General features: G+C 41.0%; 1 protein-coding gene across 1 annotated transcript in view; it reads right to left on the reverse strand.

Moving 5' to 3' along the window:
- htr7c (5-hydroxytryptamine (serotonin) receptor 7c) overlaps window positions 1-18,711 on the reverse strand; it is a 33,705-nt gene extending 14,994 nt beyond the window's left edge. The window contains exon 1 of the mRNA XM_085367794.1: window positions 18,254-18,711. Coding sequence (XP_085223920.1) covers window positions 18,254-18,711 — 458 coding nt within the window. The remainder of the gene's footprint in view (window positions 1-18,253) is intronic.
- Between the last annotated feature and the right edge of the window lie 638 nt (window positions 18,712-19,349).

Below are 19,349 nucleotides of genomic sequence, written 5' to 3' on the forward strand. Positions count from 1 at the left end.
AAGCTGTATTCTATACAGAAAGATTTTGATCAAATAAATGACAAAAGTATGTTCAGCCAGAGGTAATGACATAAGCAAAGATAGGACATGAGTTCAGCAAGATTGATATTAATAATTTCCAGCAGAAGAAAGCAATGAATTAAATTTGATTTTGTACTGGATGACACACATCAGAACATCAAACTTGGAGGTCAAATTCAGTGCACTACCCAGAGATGAAGAAATGACTAATGATAGGAATATTCATTATAGCAAGAATTTTGCTAATCTCATCTAAGGCGAGCCAGGGGGAAAAAATATAAATTATTCACCTGCGTGTGATGGCACTTTTTGGGGAAATTTAGGGTAAAACAAAATAAAAATGTAATAAAATGAATTAATTATACGTACTCCAAGGAAAAACTCATAATGTCACATATTTACATTTATATTAAAGAACTAGATACTTTCTGGGAACAAAGTGGTACATTATGACAAAATGTTGAATAGTATTTGATGTTATAAAAGCACAAATTAACTCCCAAAAATGTGGAGAGTTTTGCCACCGATTCACTTTGCAAGACTGGATCAAATTGTTGTGACAGCCGAGTACGGAGCCATATTGATGATTTAACCAGTAATGTATTTGCATGGGTCCATTGTGTTGAATGCACAAAAGCTGTCACCTCATCCTCACTTCTTTTTGTCTAAATACACTGCACTATTTTTTAATGCAAAAAAAAAGAAGTGCAACATAAGCTCTACTCTGATTAGAAGCTTCACAATCAACCTCACAGCTTTGTTTTCCTCATAAATTTACATTAGTTTTTGAAAAATGATGCTCTTTTCAAGGTCTCACTTATTCATGTTTTTGTTTTTCTTCTTTTACCTGCAATTATGGAACCAGTAGCTGTCTTAACTTTTTGCTGAAAACCCATATTTAATCACAGTTGTACACATCCATGTACATCCCCAGTCTCAGCGCGGCCTAATTTCAAAGACGGACAGACAAAATGCCATTGCAGGTGAGCAAACACAGCAGTGACAACAAGGTAATAACAGTGATAATAGTGATCTGGCAAAATAGAGGTTAGCATTGTGTTGCAGAAGCAGTGCGCATAATTATAGGTGAAAAACTGTCACTCTAAGAAAAAGTGCTGTGCAGCGAGGAATGTGTGCGAACAATGAAGCTGGCTTATTCAGACTGACTTATTATGTAGACTGACTGCATATGCACCAGCGTCCTGTTCATTTACATCATGAAATTATTCATATTGGGGTTTTATTCAATCAGATTTGGGAAACTGAGTGGCAGCGAAATCCTTCCTGTGTTATACCGAGCTTAAGCTCCATCATTTGAGCTAAAGGAGGAAAACTGTGGTTCTTTCTAAGAGGTGTCTCCAACTTCCACAAAGCATATGCAGTTTTGAACTTAAGCATAGAGCAGCAATAAATATAGCACACAATCTGTTTTCTTACAGGTGATGTATATTTTTGTGCTCTCACAGACACGCCCACTCAATCCATGGACACTGGAACCGCTGATCTGAGCACCTACAAGCTCGTGAGTCATTACAATCAGGGGCACATTTCTTACTCACTGATGATTATGATATAATTTTTTTAAAAGTTTTCCTCACAAATGAGAGATAAATATGGTCTTTTACCTCTTTGAAGCAAACCATGTTAAAAGACACAAACAAATGTTTCATCGTAAACAGCTTCTGGCTCCCACGAATACCATTACTATCAGCATCAACAAGAAAAAGCAGTGTGGGCCTTTATCTGCTTTATGCCTGCCTGTTCACCTGCCTGATCCTCTGATTGTTATATCACTGCCTGTTGCTTTGGCACAATCTTAACAACACTTTCCAATTTTTAAGTTGTTTTGTTTTAATTAAAGCAGAAAATTGCTGATATAAAAAACACCCGTGTATGTACATGCAGTGGGGCAAAAAAGTATTTAGTCAGCCACCGATTGTGCAAGTTCCCCCACTTAAAATGATGACAGAGGTCAGTAATTTGCACCAGAGGTACACTTCAACTGTGAGAGACAGAATGTGAAAAAAAAATCCATGAATCCACATGGTAGGATTTGTAAAGAATTTATTCGTAAATCAGGGTGGAAAATAAGTATTTGGTCAATAACAAAAATACAACTCAATACTTTGTAACATAACCTTTGTTGGCAATAACAGAGGTCAAACGTTTACTATAGGTCTTTACCAGGTTTGCACACACAGTAGCTGGTATTTTGGCCCATTCCTCCATGCAGATCTTCTCGAGAGCAGTGATGTTTTGGGGCTGTCGCCGAGCAACACGGACTTTCAACTCCCGCCACAGATTTTCTATGGGGTTGAGGTCTGGAGACTGGCTAGGCCACTCCAGGACTTTCAAATGCTTCTTACGGAGCCACTCCTTTGTTGCCCGGGCGGTGTGTTTTGGATCATTGTCATGTTGGAAGACCCAGCCTCGTTTCATCTTCAAAGTTCTCACTGATGGAAGGAGGTTTTGGCTCAAAATCTCACGATACATGGCCCCATTCATTCTGTCCTTAACACGGATCAGTCGTCCTGTCCCCTTGGCAGAAAAACAGCCCCATAGCATGATGTTTCCACCCCCATGCTTCACAGTAGGTATGGTGTTCTTGGGATGCAACTCAGTATTCTTCTTCCTCCAAACACGACGAGTTGAGTTTATACCAAAAAGTTCTACTTTGGTTTCATCTGACCACATGACATTCTCCCAATCCTCTGCTGTATCATCCATGTGCTCTCTGGCAAACTTCAGACGGGCCTGGACATGCACTGGCTTCAGCAGCGGAACACGTCTGGCACTGCGGGATTTGATTCCCTGCCGTTGTAGTGTGTTACTGATGGTGACCTTTGTTACTTTGGTCCCAGCTCTCTGCAGGTCATTCACCAGGTCCCCCCGTGTGGTTCTGGGATCTTTGCTCACCGTTCTCATGATCATTTTGACCCCACGGGATGAGATCTTGCGTGGAGCCCCAGATCGAGGGAGATTATCAGTGGTCTTGTATGTCTTCCATTTTCTGATGATTGCTCCCACAGTTGATTTTTTCACACCAAGCTGCTTGCCTATTGTAGATTCACTCTTCCCAGTCTGGTGCAGGTCTACAATACTTTTCCTGGTGTCCTTCGAAAGCTCTTTGGTCTTGGCCATGGCGGAGTTTGGAGTCTGACTGTTTGAGGCTGTGGACAGGTGTCTTTTATACAGATGATGAGTTCAAACAGGTGCCATTCATACAGGTAACAGAAAAGCTTCTTACAGAAGACGTTACAGGTCTGTGAGAGCCAGAGATTTTCCTTGTTTGAGGTGACCAAATACTTATTTTCCACCCTAATTTACGAATAAATTCTTTACAAATCCTACCATGTGGATTCATGGATTTTTTTTTTCACATTCTGTCTCTCACAGTTGAAGTGTACCTCTGGTGCAAATTACTGACCTCTGTCATCATTTTAAGTGGGGGAACTTGCACAATCGGTGGCTGACTAAATACTTTTTTGCCCCACTGTATCTTAACTGAATAAGATAAAGTTTAAAAAACTATCCGGGGTGCGTCGAACTTGATTTATAGTACCGGACCATAACCAGCTAATAACACCTGACCCAAATAACAAGGAAAACAAATCTGCTATAAAGTCACAGCCACTGAGGACATCCATCATACAACATTCTCTGATAATTACCTGACAGCTATATTATACTGACGCTGCTACTGTTTGGGAACAAGGCAGAGTGAGGAGTGACCCTATATATACAGTCCCGAACAAGAGTTTAAGACCACTTGAAAAATGGCCAAAAAAATCATAGTTTGCATGGTTTGATCTTAACAAGGTTCTAAATAGAGCTTCAACATGCAATAAAAAGAAATGGGACTGAGACAAAACATTTTTTTGAGCATCTAATTTATTGAAAACAACGCTTAAACTGAAACAGGCTGATCAAAAGTTTAAGACCACACGGCCCTTAAAAGGCCAAATCTGTGTAAAAATGTGGATTCATTGTCATTTTCTATCAGGTAGTCACACTGTCATGATGTCATGATGGCAAAGGAAAAAAAGCATTCCCTTTTTGAATGTGGTCGGGTTGTTGAACTGCATAAGCATAATTTAGAATTTTTTAAATGATCCTAAGGGTTACGGAACAAAAAAGTCAAGTGGACGACCCAAAAGAATTTTCCAGCACTGAGCCAGAGGATCCAATTGGCTGTCCATCAAGACACTGGATGATGCTCCACCCAAATTAAGGCCGTTACTGGTGCTGACTGCAGCCCCGTAACCGTCAGACGGCATGTGACACTGAAGAGATTCAAAAACAAAAAACATCTTCAAAGGCCTCGTCTCCTTAAACGCCACAGAACTGACCGTTTGGACTTTGCAAGAGAGCACCAAACATGGGACATTGAAAGGTGGAAGAAAGTTTTCTTCTCTCATGAGAAAAAATGCAACCTTGATGGTCCTGATGGTTTACAACGTTACTGGCATGACAACCAGATCCCACCTGAGATGTTTTCTGTGTGCCACAGTGGAGGGGGAGTCATAATGGTCTGGGTTGCTTTTTCCTTCAGTGGAAGGAAGTGCCGGGGCGTCAAACCGCCGCTGGCTATGTCCAGATGTTGCAGAGAGCATTCCTTACGACAGAGGGCTGTTATCTGTGTGGTAACGACTGGGTTTATCAACAGGACAATGCTGCAGTACACACGAGGGACTTCTTCCAGGAGAATAACATCATTCTTTTGGACCATCCTGCACGCTCCCCTGATCCAAATCCAAATGAGAACCTTTGATGGCAAGCGATGTTTACAAAAATGGACAATAGTATAGCTACTCATTACTGAGTTCATGTTTGAAATTTTGATTTCTGTTTTGGGGGTGGTTTACGGGTTTTTTGGAGGTGTGATCCTAAACTTTTGATCAGCTGTAAAACAGCCTGCTTCAGTTTAAGTGTTGTTTTCAATAAATTGCATGCTCAAAAATAATGTTTTGTCTCAGTCCCATTTCTTTTTGTTGTATGGTGAAGCTCTACTTGGAACTTTGTTAAGATCCAACCATGCAAACTATGATTTCTTTTGCCATTTTTCAAGTGGTCTTAAACTTTTGTTCGGGACTGTATAATTACATTTTATTTTTTTGTTGTTGTTGTGTGTAGACTAAACTGTCAGTACTCAGAATCAGTGTGTTTATCTGCAAGATTTGAAGCTACAGATCTAGAGAGAGTTGGATCAAGAATTTATGTGGTCAGCACATCTGTCTCGCTGTACGTTGAAATGCCTTCTGATTGTCAGCTTACAGGAGCTTTCTATTCTGTATGCCAGGCTAATCTGTCAGTGTTGAGATTCTCCTTTTTCTGAGCAATCCTGAATACTCAAAATCAGCTAAGAGCACGACATTGTATTGGTAATGGTTCTGTTTACTGCTGTTTTTAAACTTGTGCAGTTGCTTCTTGCTAGAATTTTTCCTTTTCCACACTAGACATTTCAAAGAGTGAAGTTCAGCACACAGTGCAGTGACACAGTTAGTTGTCAGTTCTAAAGTTCAGTGTCTTGCTGAAGGGCAGTTTGGCAGTGATGGGTGTGCCATAACTCAGTTTGCTATTTCACAGCTGGAATACAACCTCTGTGGAGTGCCGGGAGTTAAATCACTAACTTCCCAGCATTTACCTGACCCAAATAACAGGAAAAACAAATCTGCTGTAAAGTCACATTGAACTATAGCCAATGAGCACATCCATCATAAAACATTCTTGGATTGTTATCTGACAAGTATATCTTAATGATGCACAGCAGTGAGCATGTATGAAGAACGATGTATCAGTTAAAGTAACATGCAGGAGTTAATTAAAGTCTGCGTGTCTGAAGACATTGCCACTAAAAGCTGTCACCTGCAGTAGCGTTACAGTATATGCTCTAATGCAGACAGTACGTTTAGACATGCAACATACTATACACAGAGTAATGCACACGATTGCTCACTGAATTATCAGAGATAACTTCTCAATCCCTGTTTGTAGGATCTTTAATACTGCTGCATTTAGTGGAACGTATAAATATTCAGTTCATGTGCACAAATGAACTGAATGTCAGCTTGAGTTATTCTGCAAGAGCAACAATATGCTAAATGTCCTGAGTATATCATCTGCAATCTACAGTGTGTGTGTGTGTGTGTGTGTGTGTGTGTGTGTGTGTGTGTGTGTGTGTGTGTGTGTGTGTGTGTGTTTGTTTGCAGTCTCTCAGCTCCATCAACAAGAAACCCATTATCTCACTGCTTAGTAAATTCTTGTTGGTGCTTTGTTCGGCCTTGATGAGTAATGGACTCCACCTTTGTTATACCAAATAACACAAAGCATGATTTATACCACACTAAATTCACTCAGCACTTTGCCCTTTTCTGCATCCTGTCCCCAGAGTTTGCTGGGTAAATAAGGTGACAGACCAAGAATAGCAAAATAAACTCACATCTCTATCCATGGTCTGGTTAGCGATCTATCATCCTGTACTGCTGCTTTGTATTAACGCCGGTGGTCGAGATCGAATCTGGTTCTAAAGCTCACTGATTAGGAGGCTCCAACACAGAAAACCTCCAAATCGACACAATAAATCAAACAGACACATCATGCAATCATGTTCGTGAAGCATGAATCTTTGTGCTTTTCAAACTCGTGCAGCATTTTCCTGAAAGACAGGAATGAGAGCGGGTGCATTGAAGGTTTTTTTCAATGTAGGTGTTAAAGTGAATAAAGAACTGAAGAAATGAAGCTCTGGACAAGTTATGAGGTTTTGGAAAGGAACCCATAATTCTGAGATCCAGAGCACGTATTTAGGTTGATACAAAACTTTTATTAAGTGGTTTGTTCCAGTTTCTCCCTGAATCGAAGTGTTTCTTTAGTCTCCAGATTGACTTCAGACAAACTATTTAGGGCAGTTTGAATTTTTTTTCAGAACATGTCATTCATTTTTAAATGTGGCAAAGTCTGATTCGTGTTTCTGGGACTATTCTAACCGAAGCTACCCAACAGTAAATCACAAAGCTTCCACGCTTTTTCAGGCATTTAAGAAGGACCTGCCCAAAGACACGCACACACAGTTTCAGATGAATCATATTTTGCAATGGAAATAATTTAGCTCCTTTTGTTTAGCGATAATGCCACAATATCTGTTAATTTAATCAGTTTAGCAATAAAATCTTTTTTTTGCAAAATTCGATTTTCCATATGGTTGACCTTAGAGGACATGAAAAACATTTCTGTGCTTTGCTTTACCTCTGGTATCGGTATCTTAAAGACACTTTCCTGTGTCTTAGCTATAACCTAGTAGTTTCACTCCAATAAAAACGTAGTCATGTAGCCAACAGAACATACATCAAAAACTGAAAATTATTGTCCTCAATTGATGTTTTTTATTTTTTATTTATTATATACAGTGGGGCAAAAAAGTATTTAGTCAGCCACCGATTGTGCAAGTTCCCCCACCTAAAATGATGACAGAGGTCAGTAATTTGCACCAGAGGTACACTTCAACTGTGAGAGACAGAATGTGAAAGAAAAATCCATGAATTCACATGGTAGGATTTGTAAAGAATTTATTGGTAAATCAGGGTGGAAAATAAGTATTTGGTCAATAACAAAAATACAACTCAATACTTTGTAACATAACCTTTGTTGGCAATAACAGAGGTCAAACGTTTACTATAGGTCTTTACCAGGTTTGCACACACAGTAGCTGGTATTTTGGCCCATTCCTCCATGCAGATCTTCTCGAGAGCAGTGATGTTTTGGGGCTGTCGCCGAGCAACACGGACTTTCAACTCCCGCCACAGATTTTCTATGGGGTTGAGGTCTGGAGACTGGCGAGGCCACTCCAGGACTTTCAAATGCTTCTTACGGAGCCACTCCTTTGTTTCCCGGGCGGTGTGTTTTGGATCATTGTCATGTTGGAAGACCCAGCCTCGTTTCATCTTCAAAGTTCTCACTGATGGAAGGAGGTTTTGGCTCAAAATCTCACGATACATGGCCCCATTCATTCTGTCCTTAACATGGATCAGTCGTCCTGTCCCCTTGGCAGAAAAACAGCCCCATAGCATGATGTTTCCACCCCCATGCTTCACAGTAGGTATGGTGTTCTTGGGATGCAACTCAGTATTCTTCTTCCTCCAAACACGACGAGTTGAGTTTATACCAAAAAGTTCTACTTTGGTTTCATCTGACCACATGACATTCTCCCAATCCTCTGCTGTATCATCCATGTGCTCTCTGGCAAACTTCAGACGGGCCTGGACATGCACTGGCTTCAGCAGCGGAACACGTCTGGCACTGCGGGATTTGATTCCCTGCCGTTGTAGTGTGTTACTGATGGTGACCTTTGTTACTTTGGTCCCAGCTCTCTGCAGGTCATTCACCAGGTCCCCCCCGTGTGGTTCTGGGATCTTTGCTCACCGTTCTCATGATCATTTTGACCCCATGGGATGAGATCTTGCGTGGAGCCCCAGATCGAGGGAGATTATCAGTGGTCTTGTATGTCTTCCATTTTCTGATGATTGCTCCCACAGTTGATTTTTTCACACCAAGCTGCTTGCCTATTGTAGATTCACTCTTCCCAGTCTGGTGCAGGTCTACAATACTTTTCCTGGTGTCCTTCGAAAGCTCTTTGGTCTTGGCCATGGCGGAGTTTGGAGTCTGACTGTTTGAGGCTGTGGACAGGTGTCTTTTATACAGATGATGAGTTCAAACAGGTGCCATTCATACAGGTAACGAGTGGGGGACAGAAAAGCTTCTTACAGAAGACGTTACAGGTCTGTGAGAGCCAGAGATTTTCCTTGTTTGAGGTGACCAAATACTTATTTTCCACCCTAATTTACGAATAAATTCTTTACAAATCCTACCATGTGGATTCATGGATTTTTTTTTCACATTCTGTCTCTCACAGTTGAAGTGTACCTCTGGTGCAAATTACTGACCTCTGTCATCATTTTAGGTGGGGGAACTTGCACAATCGGTGGCTGACTAAATACTTTTTTGCCCCACTGTACATTCAGTTAATTCTCACATAGATCCCATTTGCTTATTGCTCTTGAGTTATTTGTGAACTGGAAGGATTTTTCTAATTTCCAAGTACCTTTTAACTTTCATGTCAACAACTTCAGAGTATCAGTTATTTGACAGAGTTGTAATCACACTCAGCCCACACATTTTGTTCACACCAGCGAGAAGAGTCAGCGTGCAGGACAGGGGTAAGAAGATTCTGCACCATGTGTGTCTCTGTGGTCATTCTTCAGTCAAAGTGTGTTTGATTTTTTTTTTTCTGGAACCACTTTTACTGGCCCTGACCGAGTCCATCTTACATTTCAGTAATATCCACTGACTGTGGAACATGTCTGTCTTTTATTTATCCCGTTTTATTTATGTAATCTAAACCGTGACACATACCACAGCCTTTATGCGCTAAACTCCAGTACTGATCTCTTTGAAATACATTAAAAATTACATAAAGATTTGATTAAAAATAAGCACAAATCTTCTGCTTGTTTTCTTTTTTCTTTCTCAGCAGGTGATCCAGGTGATCGATATATGCATTTTTTTTTTCTCTGCCCGTTCTGTTGGTTTTTGTCTTTTGCCCTTCTCCCCCGTCCCTCTTCTCAGCTGTTTCTCTTTCCCTCTTTCTTTCTCCCCTTCTTTCCCCCAGTCAAGTCTGTCCCATATTCAGTAAGTGAAAATAAAATAAACAATAAAAGGTGAATCAAATGGACCATTACGGCAAGGCTGGGATGGTCAATTTGGTAAAGTAAATCCGTTGGGCATCTTTGTTTGCCTTTAGACAACAATTCTGATGGCAAAAGAGCCAAACGGGACAGGCAAAAATAAAATAAAATAAAATAAAATAAAATAAAATAAAAATAAGCACAAATTATGCAATAAATACATACTTTGAAATGCAGACCTAAAATAAGAAATAAGCTATGCAGATCATTCAGAAGCTTTCTGTGATCCCTTTTGCATGCTAAGTTATTTTTAAGGGGATTTTTAAAAAAACAAAAAAACAAAAACCTTGCTGTATCAACTAAATCTGCATGATGTGTTCAAACCATCATATAGGTCACAACTATATTGTGACCTAGATTTGGTTTTCCAAAAAACTTGCACAGAACATAAACAAGAGTTTGGCTTTAGATTGCGACACATGGAGTTGACATAAAAGTGGTCTGAGTTGGACTTTTTAACAAAGCTTCAATGTTCTGAGGCTATTTGCTGTAATTATGACGTTACGAGGGCTGAAAAATGCCGGGGAAATTAACACAAACTGAGAATTTGAAACTTCTATGTGCGTTAAGGCCCATGACCAGAAAAACTTTTGATTGACTTTATTTTCTATACTTAACTAATTAATATAGTATTAAATGTGCAAAATGTATTATGCAAAAATCAAAGAATATACAAAAACTGTAAAATGTCAGATGACAGTGACGGGGTCAGGTTGGTATAATCTGTGTCACTTTTAGTGGCATTCTCTGTTAACAAGCTTGCTTGCCTGCAGGTTGATCTGACTGATCGGGGTAAAGCACAGAGCGCACGCTACCATGCAGATTGTAAAGACCCAGATTTTGAGGTTAGGTTTGCCTCAACCACCACTCATGTTTCACATCTTTTCATATTTGTGGCTTGTGCAGTTTTCAACAGTATATACAGTAAAATTAGACACTGTCACTGCAATAGTCTCCCTTATGTTCTCGTATTGGACCACTGTTTTGAGTTTTAATTTCTTCATTTATGAATTCATATCAATCCTGAAACAATGCTGAAATCAGTCCTTTTAAGTGCATTTAATGACAAATCTCAATCAGCAAACTGAAATCTCTTCATTAATGTAACTTCCAAATGTTATGAATGCACATGACACTCTGTGACTGACGCGTACTGGACCTGACTTAGCTGTAATTCAGTTCAGTTTTATGCAGCTCCAAATCACAACAACAGTCCCACAGGGGCTTTATGTTGTTAGGAAGACCCTACAATAATACATACAGAGAAAACTCAACAATCATATGACCCCCTATGAGCAAGCAGTTTGGCGACAGTGGGGAGGAAAAACTCTCTTTTCACAGGCCACGAGAGAAGGAAGACAGGCTAGAAGACATGCTGTGGAAAGCATATAACTAACAATAAGGATAATGATCATGTTTGCCTGCATCGTGTGCTGAAAAATAGCAAACAGCAATACAACAATGCGATCATTTTTATAATTTCACTGTCTTCTCTTTGATTTTTTTTTGTTCTCAGTTATTTTAAACCCCTACAGGTCCGTTCCCACACACACCTCACCCGTCACATGATCAATGTGCAATTTGTCTTTCGCTTTGCGTGCCCCTCTAATAAAACGCAAACAGACCATCAAACAGGATGGTTATGGTGCGTTGTGTAAACAGGATTTATCAATGATTAACTTGATCTAAAAAAAGAAAAAATGCTGCTCCCAGTATTTTTATTTAATGCTGCTCTGAAATGTTTTTCACTGACAGCAGTTTGCTTTAGAAGAAGAAGTGTTTGTTTACAGGGCAGGAACAGTGATGCATTTTAAAAGTAAATACTGTTTCCTCTTAAACACAAGAGTGGTTTCTCTTCTCGGAGTAAAAGGTTGGTAGAGGTTTGTAACAGGAAGTGGGTCTCGTGTGGTCTCTAAAACCTCTCAAATTTAGCACTTTCTCTAACCTGGTTTGGTCCACAGGAATTAAAAATTCACTGTGACATCCTGTTTAATCCCAAAACACACTTTCTTTACTTATTAAGCACATCTTTATGGGCATGATCTGACTGCACAGGCCTCGTCTGAGATGTCTGTTCCTTCAGATTTTGGAGAGGTGGCCAACAAGCGGGGAGCGGATAGCACCCGGGAAAGTGGCTTATTACCACAGGAAACATCACAGAGGTCAAGTCATCTGTGCGTGGTGCTGCAGGTGGACATTTCCCAGCTGCTCTAAGCAAAGAAAGTCTCTCCTGGGACAAAAGTGCACGCCTCCTTCACAAAAAATATTATCAGTTGTGGAGAACCGGTTGACATACTTCCATCGCACTCCCTGCAGGAGCTTACAGGTGTGATCACACCTATGTTGCACTTAGACTGAACCTTGATGGAAAAGTTTACTTCGCTGCATTCCTGTGATATTTTTTTTCTTGACCTACATCCCCTCCGTCTTAGACAAGTTCACTGACAGTTAAGCCATTTGATTTGCAAATTTAACAAGCCCCACTCCTCCGTTCCTTCAGAGTCGTCTTTTCTTAGACTTCTGGGGAACTATACAGAAAAAAGGACTTTCCTCGCTTCCCACTGTTGTGAATAAATCATTCATCTTTGACTTTTGAATTATTGAGCGTACAACATATTACTCTCAGTGAAGGTAAAAACTGAATATAGCCTAAAGCGATACTAACTTTTTAGGGAAGTGGGCATGAAGGCTGCTCCTGAAAGTGCATGCTGGAACGCTGTATGAAGGAGCAGGCCTGCATTAGTTCGGGCAGGAGGCCTTGGATATGTAACTTCACTTTTCTTCACTTCACAACACATCAAGAGACTGACTCTTCTGCTGTGACTGGGTCATGCTTTGGTGTGTTAGCTTCGATTTGCACTACTGATTCTCCATTTAAAGAGGCTGGAGGTGATTAACGGGCTTTTACAGTGAAACTCTAAGTCTCATTTGCACAAACAGTACAAACTAACTGGAGCTTTTGATATTACTGGGTATTTTGGGAGTACAGCAGCAGGTTGTTTGTTTAGAATAAAAATGGTAAATGGCCTGTATTTATATAGCACTTTTACTAGTCCCTAAAGACCCCAAAGCGCTTTACATATCCAGTCATCCACCCATTCACACACACATTCACACACTGGTGATGGCAAGCTACATTGTAGCCACAGCCACCCTGGGGCGCACATTTACCATTTAGAATATACATATTTAGAACAGAAATATTAACATAGAACGGTGCTTTTTTTTAAAATGAAAGTCAAATCTTTCTAGAAAGTTTAATAATAATTTCTTAATTAAATTACAGTAATTCAGTGCATTCAATGGAATAATGAGGGTTTTGATATTGATAGAGCAATATACACACAATTATTGTTACTTTAGCACCAAATATCAATATGTTTTATTACACTGTTGTATATAGGTGCTCCTAAAGGATTGTGCCACATACCTGACTCACCAGAGTCTCTAAAACATGACTCCTCGTGGTGGCACTAATCAAATACACTCACCAGTTCATGTATTAGTTACACCTTGATAGTACTGGGTTGGACAGCTTTCGGGTTCAGAACTGCCTTCATTATTTGTGGCACAGCCTGAACAAGACACAGGAAACATTCCTGTGAGGTTTTGGTCCATAGTGACATGACGTCGTCACACAGTTGCTGCAGATTTGTCAGATTCACATACATGATGTGAACCTCCTGTTCCACCACATCCCAAAGATGCTCTGCTGGATTGATATCTGGTGACTGTTGAGGACATTTGAGTACAGCGAACTCACTGCTGTGTTCAAGAAACTGCTCTGAAATGATTTGAGCTTTGTGACATGTTGTTATCCTGCTGGGCATGTGTTAACCATCATGATGAGTACATTGTGGTCATGAAAGGATGAGGGGGGAGGGAGGGAACTCAAAGTGTGCCAAGAAAATATCCCCACACTGTTGCACCACCAGCAGCCTGAACTGTTGATACAAGGCAGGATGGATCCATGCTTTCATGTTGTTTATGATGACATTTTTCCAATCTTCTGTTGTTGTATTTTGCTGGGTCTGTGTGAATTATAGCCTCAGTTTCCTGTTCTTAACTCAGAGGAGTGGCACTCGGTGTGGTCTTCTGCTGCTGTAGCAGTTTGACGCGCTGTGCATTCAGAGATGCTCTTCTGCATATCTTGTTTGTCACTATTAGTTATTTGAGTTACTATTACCTTCCTATCAGCTCAAAGCAGTCTGGCCTCTCCTCTGATATCTGGCATCATAGAAGGTGTTTTTCCCTTGAGAACTGATGCTCACTGGATGTTTGATTTTCTTTCTCAGATTCTCTGTAAGATGTGAAAAATCCAAACAGATCAGCAGTTTCTGGCCGTGTGGCCCCAACAGCCATGCCACATTTAAAGTAATTAAATCATCATTTTTCCCCATTCTGATGCTCAGTTTGATCGTCAAATTGGTATGTAGATGTGGTCAACTTGCATCAACATGCCTAAATGAACTGAGATGCTGCCATGTGATTGGCTGATTAAATATTTGCACTAGCGAGCAGAGGAACTGATGTACCTGATGAAATGTAAATGAGTTTTATCTAAACATAAGTCACTTGTGGTGAAGCAGAGACTCAAAGGAGAAAAATAGCAAAGAAAAAACAAAGAAGATCAGAGCTAATTATTTGAAGTGACACATCATGGATGTAGTTTTATTGTGCTCGTTTCCAGCTCTCTATTTTTGTTATTGGACTCTGTTAACGTAGCTTTGCATGAGCCACAACTCAAAATAACCCTTATTTGTCTCTTACTGGCCCTCTGCCTTGAAACTGCAGTTCTGATTGCCAGATTGTTTCCTGCTAAAACTTTTCTAGTAGTTTGATTTTTATTTTTATTTTTAACTTGCTGGATTAGATGAGAAACACACAAAGTTCCTATCTGGTCATTTTATTAACACCATGATGTTGTTGTGCTAATGTGAGAAGACTGAAACCCTTTGAAGTCACAGTGAGTTTTCTCTCACTTCTTCGCTGAAACAGGAAACGCTTCCTGCTCAAGTCTCAATCTGTCAAGTCATTTTTAGGAGGCACAAATTGCAGAGGTAAGAGACTGAGACCTTGGAGTTAGACCGAGGCTTACTTTGCTGGCTGGTAATTTAGTTAATTACATATTTCTTTATGAATGTGCACCAGTAAATTGCCTTACTGACTAAAAATACAATAGCATGGGCCTTTGATCAGGCTAAGAATTATTAAAGGGACACACTTTTGTTTTTATATGTGACATTACGTTTGCTTCTGATTCTTCTTTCAGCACAGCTTCATTCCTGTGCCACGTTTCTAACAGGATGAATGATAAGACCTTACGGAGATACTGTTTTCCACCAGGATGACAGCGATCACACTGAAACACCATCGCTGAACTCTGTCAAATCCAGGATCATAAATGAATCAACCACTTACACTAGAGACTGTCCTTCTATGTTGGCATATACATTGCACGTTCTCCCCTTTAAATCTAAATGAGCTCTGAGAGAAAATCAATAGTCCTCTCTGTTGTGGAACACCTAGGCTTCAGGGAGCATATAATCGCTGCAGACACATCTGGTCAATTTGCAGCACTGCTCTTGAGCTTCTCTTTTTTTTAGAAAGCATGTCCTTGGGACTCTGAGACGACTGCGAGAGACCCTTAATTACAGCTAATCATGCGTCTAATTGGTAAGTCTCATCCTAATGAGTGATCTCTACACTTCCTGTTGTGAATCATATGCCCAACACACACTGCATTGTTTAATTAAACTGACTCTGTTTTCATGGAGATCGACACAAACACTTCGGGGGAACTGCCTGTAGAGCTGTTGTTAGGGATGAAAACAAACCTAAACTGATAATAATAATAATAATAATGGATACTTTATTGATCCCCATGGGGAAATTACTTGTTTTTCTCTGCATTTGACCCATTCACTCAGTGAAGCAGTGGGCAGCCCACTAAGCAGGCGCCCGGGGAGCAGTGTGTAGGGACGGTACCTTGCTCAGGGGTACCTCAGGGTAGCCGTTAAGTGGATTCGAACCGCCGACCTTCCGATCATGGGGCGACCACTTTACCTACTGAGCTATCCCTGCCCCAATACTGATACAACGTCAGCTCAAATTCTCTTTCAGTCGTTTGCTTGGGGAAGGTCAGACAGATGCAGAAAGCAGTCATGGTGGCTCTGTGACTTGGTTTTGATTTCACGGCTACAGATTCAATTAGACGCTGTGTTTTTACAGACACGCTTGCTCAAAGGTGGCTCCATCTGTCCTTTTTGAGTGTATAGTATGAGCATGCCACATTTATAATCACAGCAAGTGGCTAAGATCAGCAAAGCCTTTTAGCCACAGTCTCTCTGATCCTTTTCAGACTGGCTCCGACGAGTTCAGCTTGTGTGATGTACAAGTTTGGATTCACACAGAAAATTTCTTAATCATACTTTTAGTCATTAAATGATTTGTAAAAGGCAGTTATGATTTCTAATACCATTCTTTTTTGTCCTTCAAATTTTGCTTTTTTCAAAGGATTTCCATTCCATTTGCACAAACCACAGTCCAGCAGACATTTGGCATTCTGTCTTCATTGAGGTCATCTAGAGACATTAACCCCATGCTTCCTGATGTACCTCCTACTTGCTGAATTGGTTTCCTGAGCAGTTCATATGCACCAAACGTTCTTCATATTTAGAGCTGTGCTTTGCATGAGCGTACTGTTGTACTGTTTGGAGAGATTGGCTCTTATCGGGCCATGTTCACAGAGTATGGCAAAGTAATGGAGAAAATATGTGCCACCAAGGCACCCCATTTTTTCAGCGAACATGAAAAATCCCATCAAGCACCTCCAACAAACCTTTCATTGGTTCTGCATCTCACAGATGTTCTTCTTCCTGGTCTAAAAACTGAAACCTCCATTCACCACCTGTCCCATATCCGTGTTCTTTGACATGTTTGAAATATTTCCTCTTTGTGGCTCTGCAGTCAAACTTAGCATCCAAGAGAGGCCTCTGAGAATCTATGAGGCATCTGTTTCTTAAACCAGAGATATGCTTTACGTCTCTTGTTGCTCAGCTGTGCAGGTTGGCAGTTCTGTCAGGGGAGTACTTTACACCACTGGATGCAATCTTGCATCAAATTTTTAGGTTTTTGGCAAAGGCCTACATTTTTTTTTAGAACTTCCGTTTCAAAAAGAAACTGGAATGCCTTGATCCATTCAATAGTTCTTTTTTTTTTTTCAAAAATAAGAACTATTTAAAGTTTAAAGTGGCTTCAAACTTTTGAGCAATATTACATGTTATTGGTTCCACGTGGTTCCATAGGGGGCCTCCTCAAGCCCTAAATGGGATTTGAGTGGCCAAACATAACCCTCAGCCTCTATCCAAACTCATCAACCAGCCCAAAACACATTCATACTTCTGTCAGCTTTACTACAGCTGACTGGTGCAATCACAGTATCACAGTGTGATATCTGTGAGCCAGTTCCTCCCATAATATCGTTAGCTTATCAAGCGTACTTAAGCCCCACGTGCTTCACTCATTCACACACAGGAAACATGCATAATTCTGAGCATAATACCCTGAGGTAATAACATCTGATTGGAAAGTCAAGGGAGATAATCAGTTAATCAATACAACCATGAGCCTCTTCCTTCGTTATGGTTACAGAGGCAGATCAGTTACACCAATCACCTGATGTTTATCACAGTGTGGATTGTATTGAGAGCAGTGGAAAATTCTCATTTCTCTCTACTAGCAGAGTTAGCTCAGGTTTTGTGAGCAGTCACTCCAATACCTGAGACGCGCAGTGGGATTTTGGTGTGTGGGGATGAGAGCTGGGGTCTTACATTCCCCATTTTGAAAGTGGAATGTAAAGCAATTAACTGGAAATTCAGTTTCATGAATAGGGACAAATAGAAAATGGGCAAAAAATACATTTGAAAGATCCTATTTGTGTGTTTTGTGTGACAAAAAAACCCAGTTCAGATTTCTAATATGAAATTTGCACCGTGTACTGCGGCATGCACTTAAAGGGAATTTTCCCCGCTGCTTTGTTCTTGTTGTTAAGACTAACAGTGAGAAGGGCAACCTACATGAACTGGAGCAGACCTGCATGATATTGGTAAGTCATCTATAAAGGAAATAGTCGCTGTAAGGTCAATGGGCGCTGATCCTCAAAGCATACAGGAAATGCTGCTGCCGTGGTCCGGTCAAGCTAATGAATAAAACCTGCTGTACATCATTCACAGTCTATGAACTCATCTTCTGCTCCAGTGGCTTCAACCGCACAAATAACTACGCAAACGAGTGTGAATGTCTCACAGAACAACAGTTATTTCATTCGCTCCGCTTGCGGATCATTACTTCATTTGCTGCTTGATCTGTTCCTGGCTTCAGTTAACGCGCTGCGCGCTGCGTGCGTAATTTTGGTACCTGTGCATAACGAAAGTCATCAAAGCAGTAACGAAAGCAGCTCTGATACGGTGCTTTGAAAACTTTTGGAAACTTACCTATCCACGCTGATCACACACAGGGTCATGATGGAGGCAGTGCAGCACATTACATCCATGCCGATGAAGATGTTGCAGAACACCTCCCCAAAAAGCCACTTGCCCCCGGTGAGATCTGTCACGATCACGAACGGCATGACTACTATGGCCACTGACAGGTCAGCCACCGCCAAAGACACCAGCAGATAGTTTGAAGGCTGTCTCAGTTTCTTCACCACGCACACCGCGATCACCACCAGCGTGTTTCCCATCACTGTGACCGCCGTGATGATCGCCAGCATCACCCCGATAACGATCTTCTCCGGGCGAGTGAAATCCAGAAGCTGCTCCCCGCACGACTCGTTCCACATGGCTGTGGGGCTGATGGTGACGAGGAGAAGCTGCAGAGAGCCATTGATAACTTCGGAATTGTCTTCCTTCTTGTTAAAAGTGGGCTCAATCCCCGAAATATTGAACATCACGACAATGTTATCCGGATAGGGGTGCAAGGGTGGCCTCGCCAGAGCACTCCAGTTACGCGCATATTTGGATGTGTGTACCCTGCTGTCGGTTCCTACCCAGCGGTTTTACGTCGAGTGTGTTGCAGCTGCACCACATCGGAGCTGCCAGCAACTCAACAGGGTTCTTAACTGGCTTCTGTTTATCAATGATTCGTCTCAAGAAGTGCTATGCGGACACGTGGTACATTCCTATAGGGAAATATAACTTCTCCAAAATGATCAATCAGGAAGGGAGCAGGAAAAAAGTTGCAGAATCTAAATATAGCTACTCCAGAAATGCCTGCTGCTCAGTGCATCACCTCGACAAATATGGACTTGCCTCTTTGGGGAGTTGCGATGCGCAAACCGCACCTATCAATGTGACGCATGTGCTAGGACGCAGAGACTGCCTAAGAACTTCACGCATATGGCCTACAGAAGTGGTTTCGCGGTGGGTTGAGAGAGGGTAGAGCGTGAAAAACCTTTATTAGTGATGTGCATGTTGGTGCATCTAGCCACAGGGCTCCCCTCAAAAAGACATGATGTACAAATGTTATGAACAGAATATGTTTGAGTTCGTATTTGGAAAACGATGCAACTTTACTTTCTTCTAAACA

Source organism: Diplotaxodon limnothrissa, linkage group LG12 (genome assembly GCF_057381915.1).
Source record: "Diplotaxodon limnothrissa isolate DT_005_m linkage group LG12, D_limnothrissa_male_GT1.1, whole genome shotgun sequence".
In the NCBI taxonomy this organism is placed as follows: Eukaryota; Metazoa; Chordata; class Actinopteri; order Cichliformes; family Cichlidae; genus Diplotaxodon; species Diplotaxodon limnothrissa.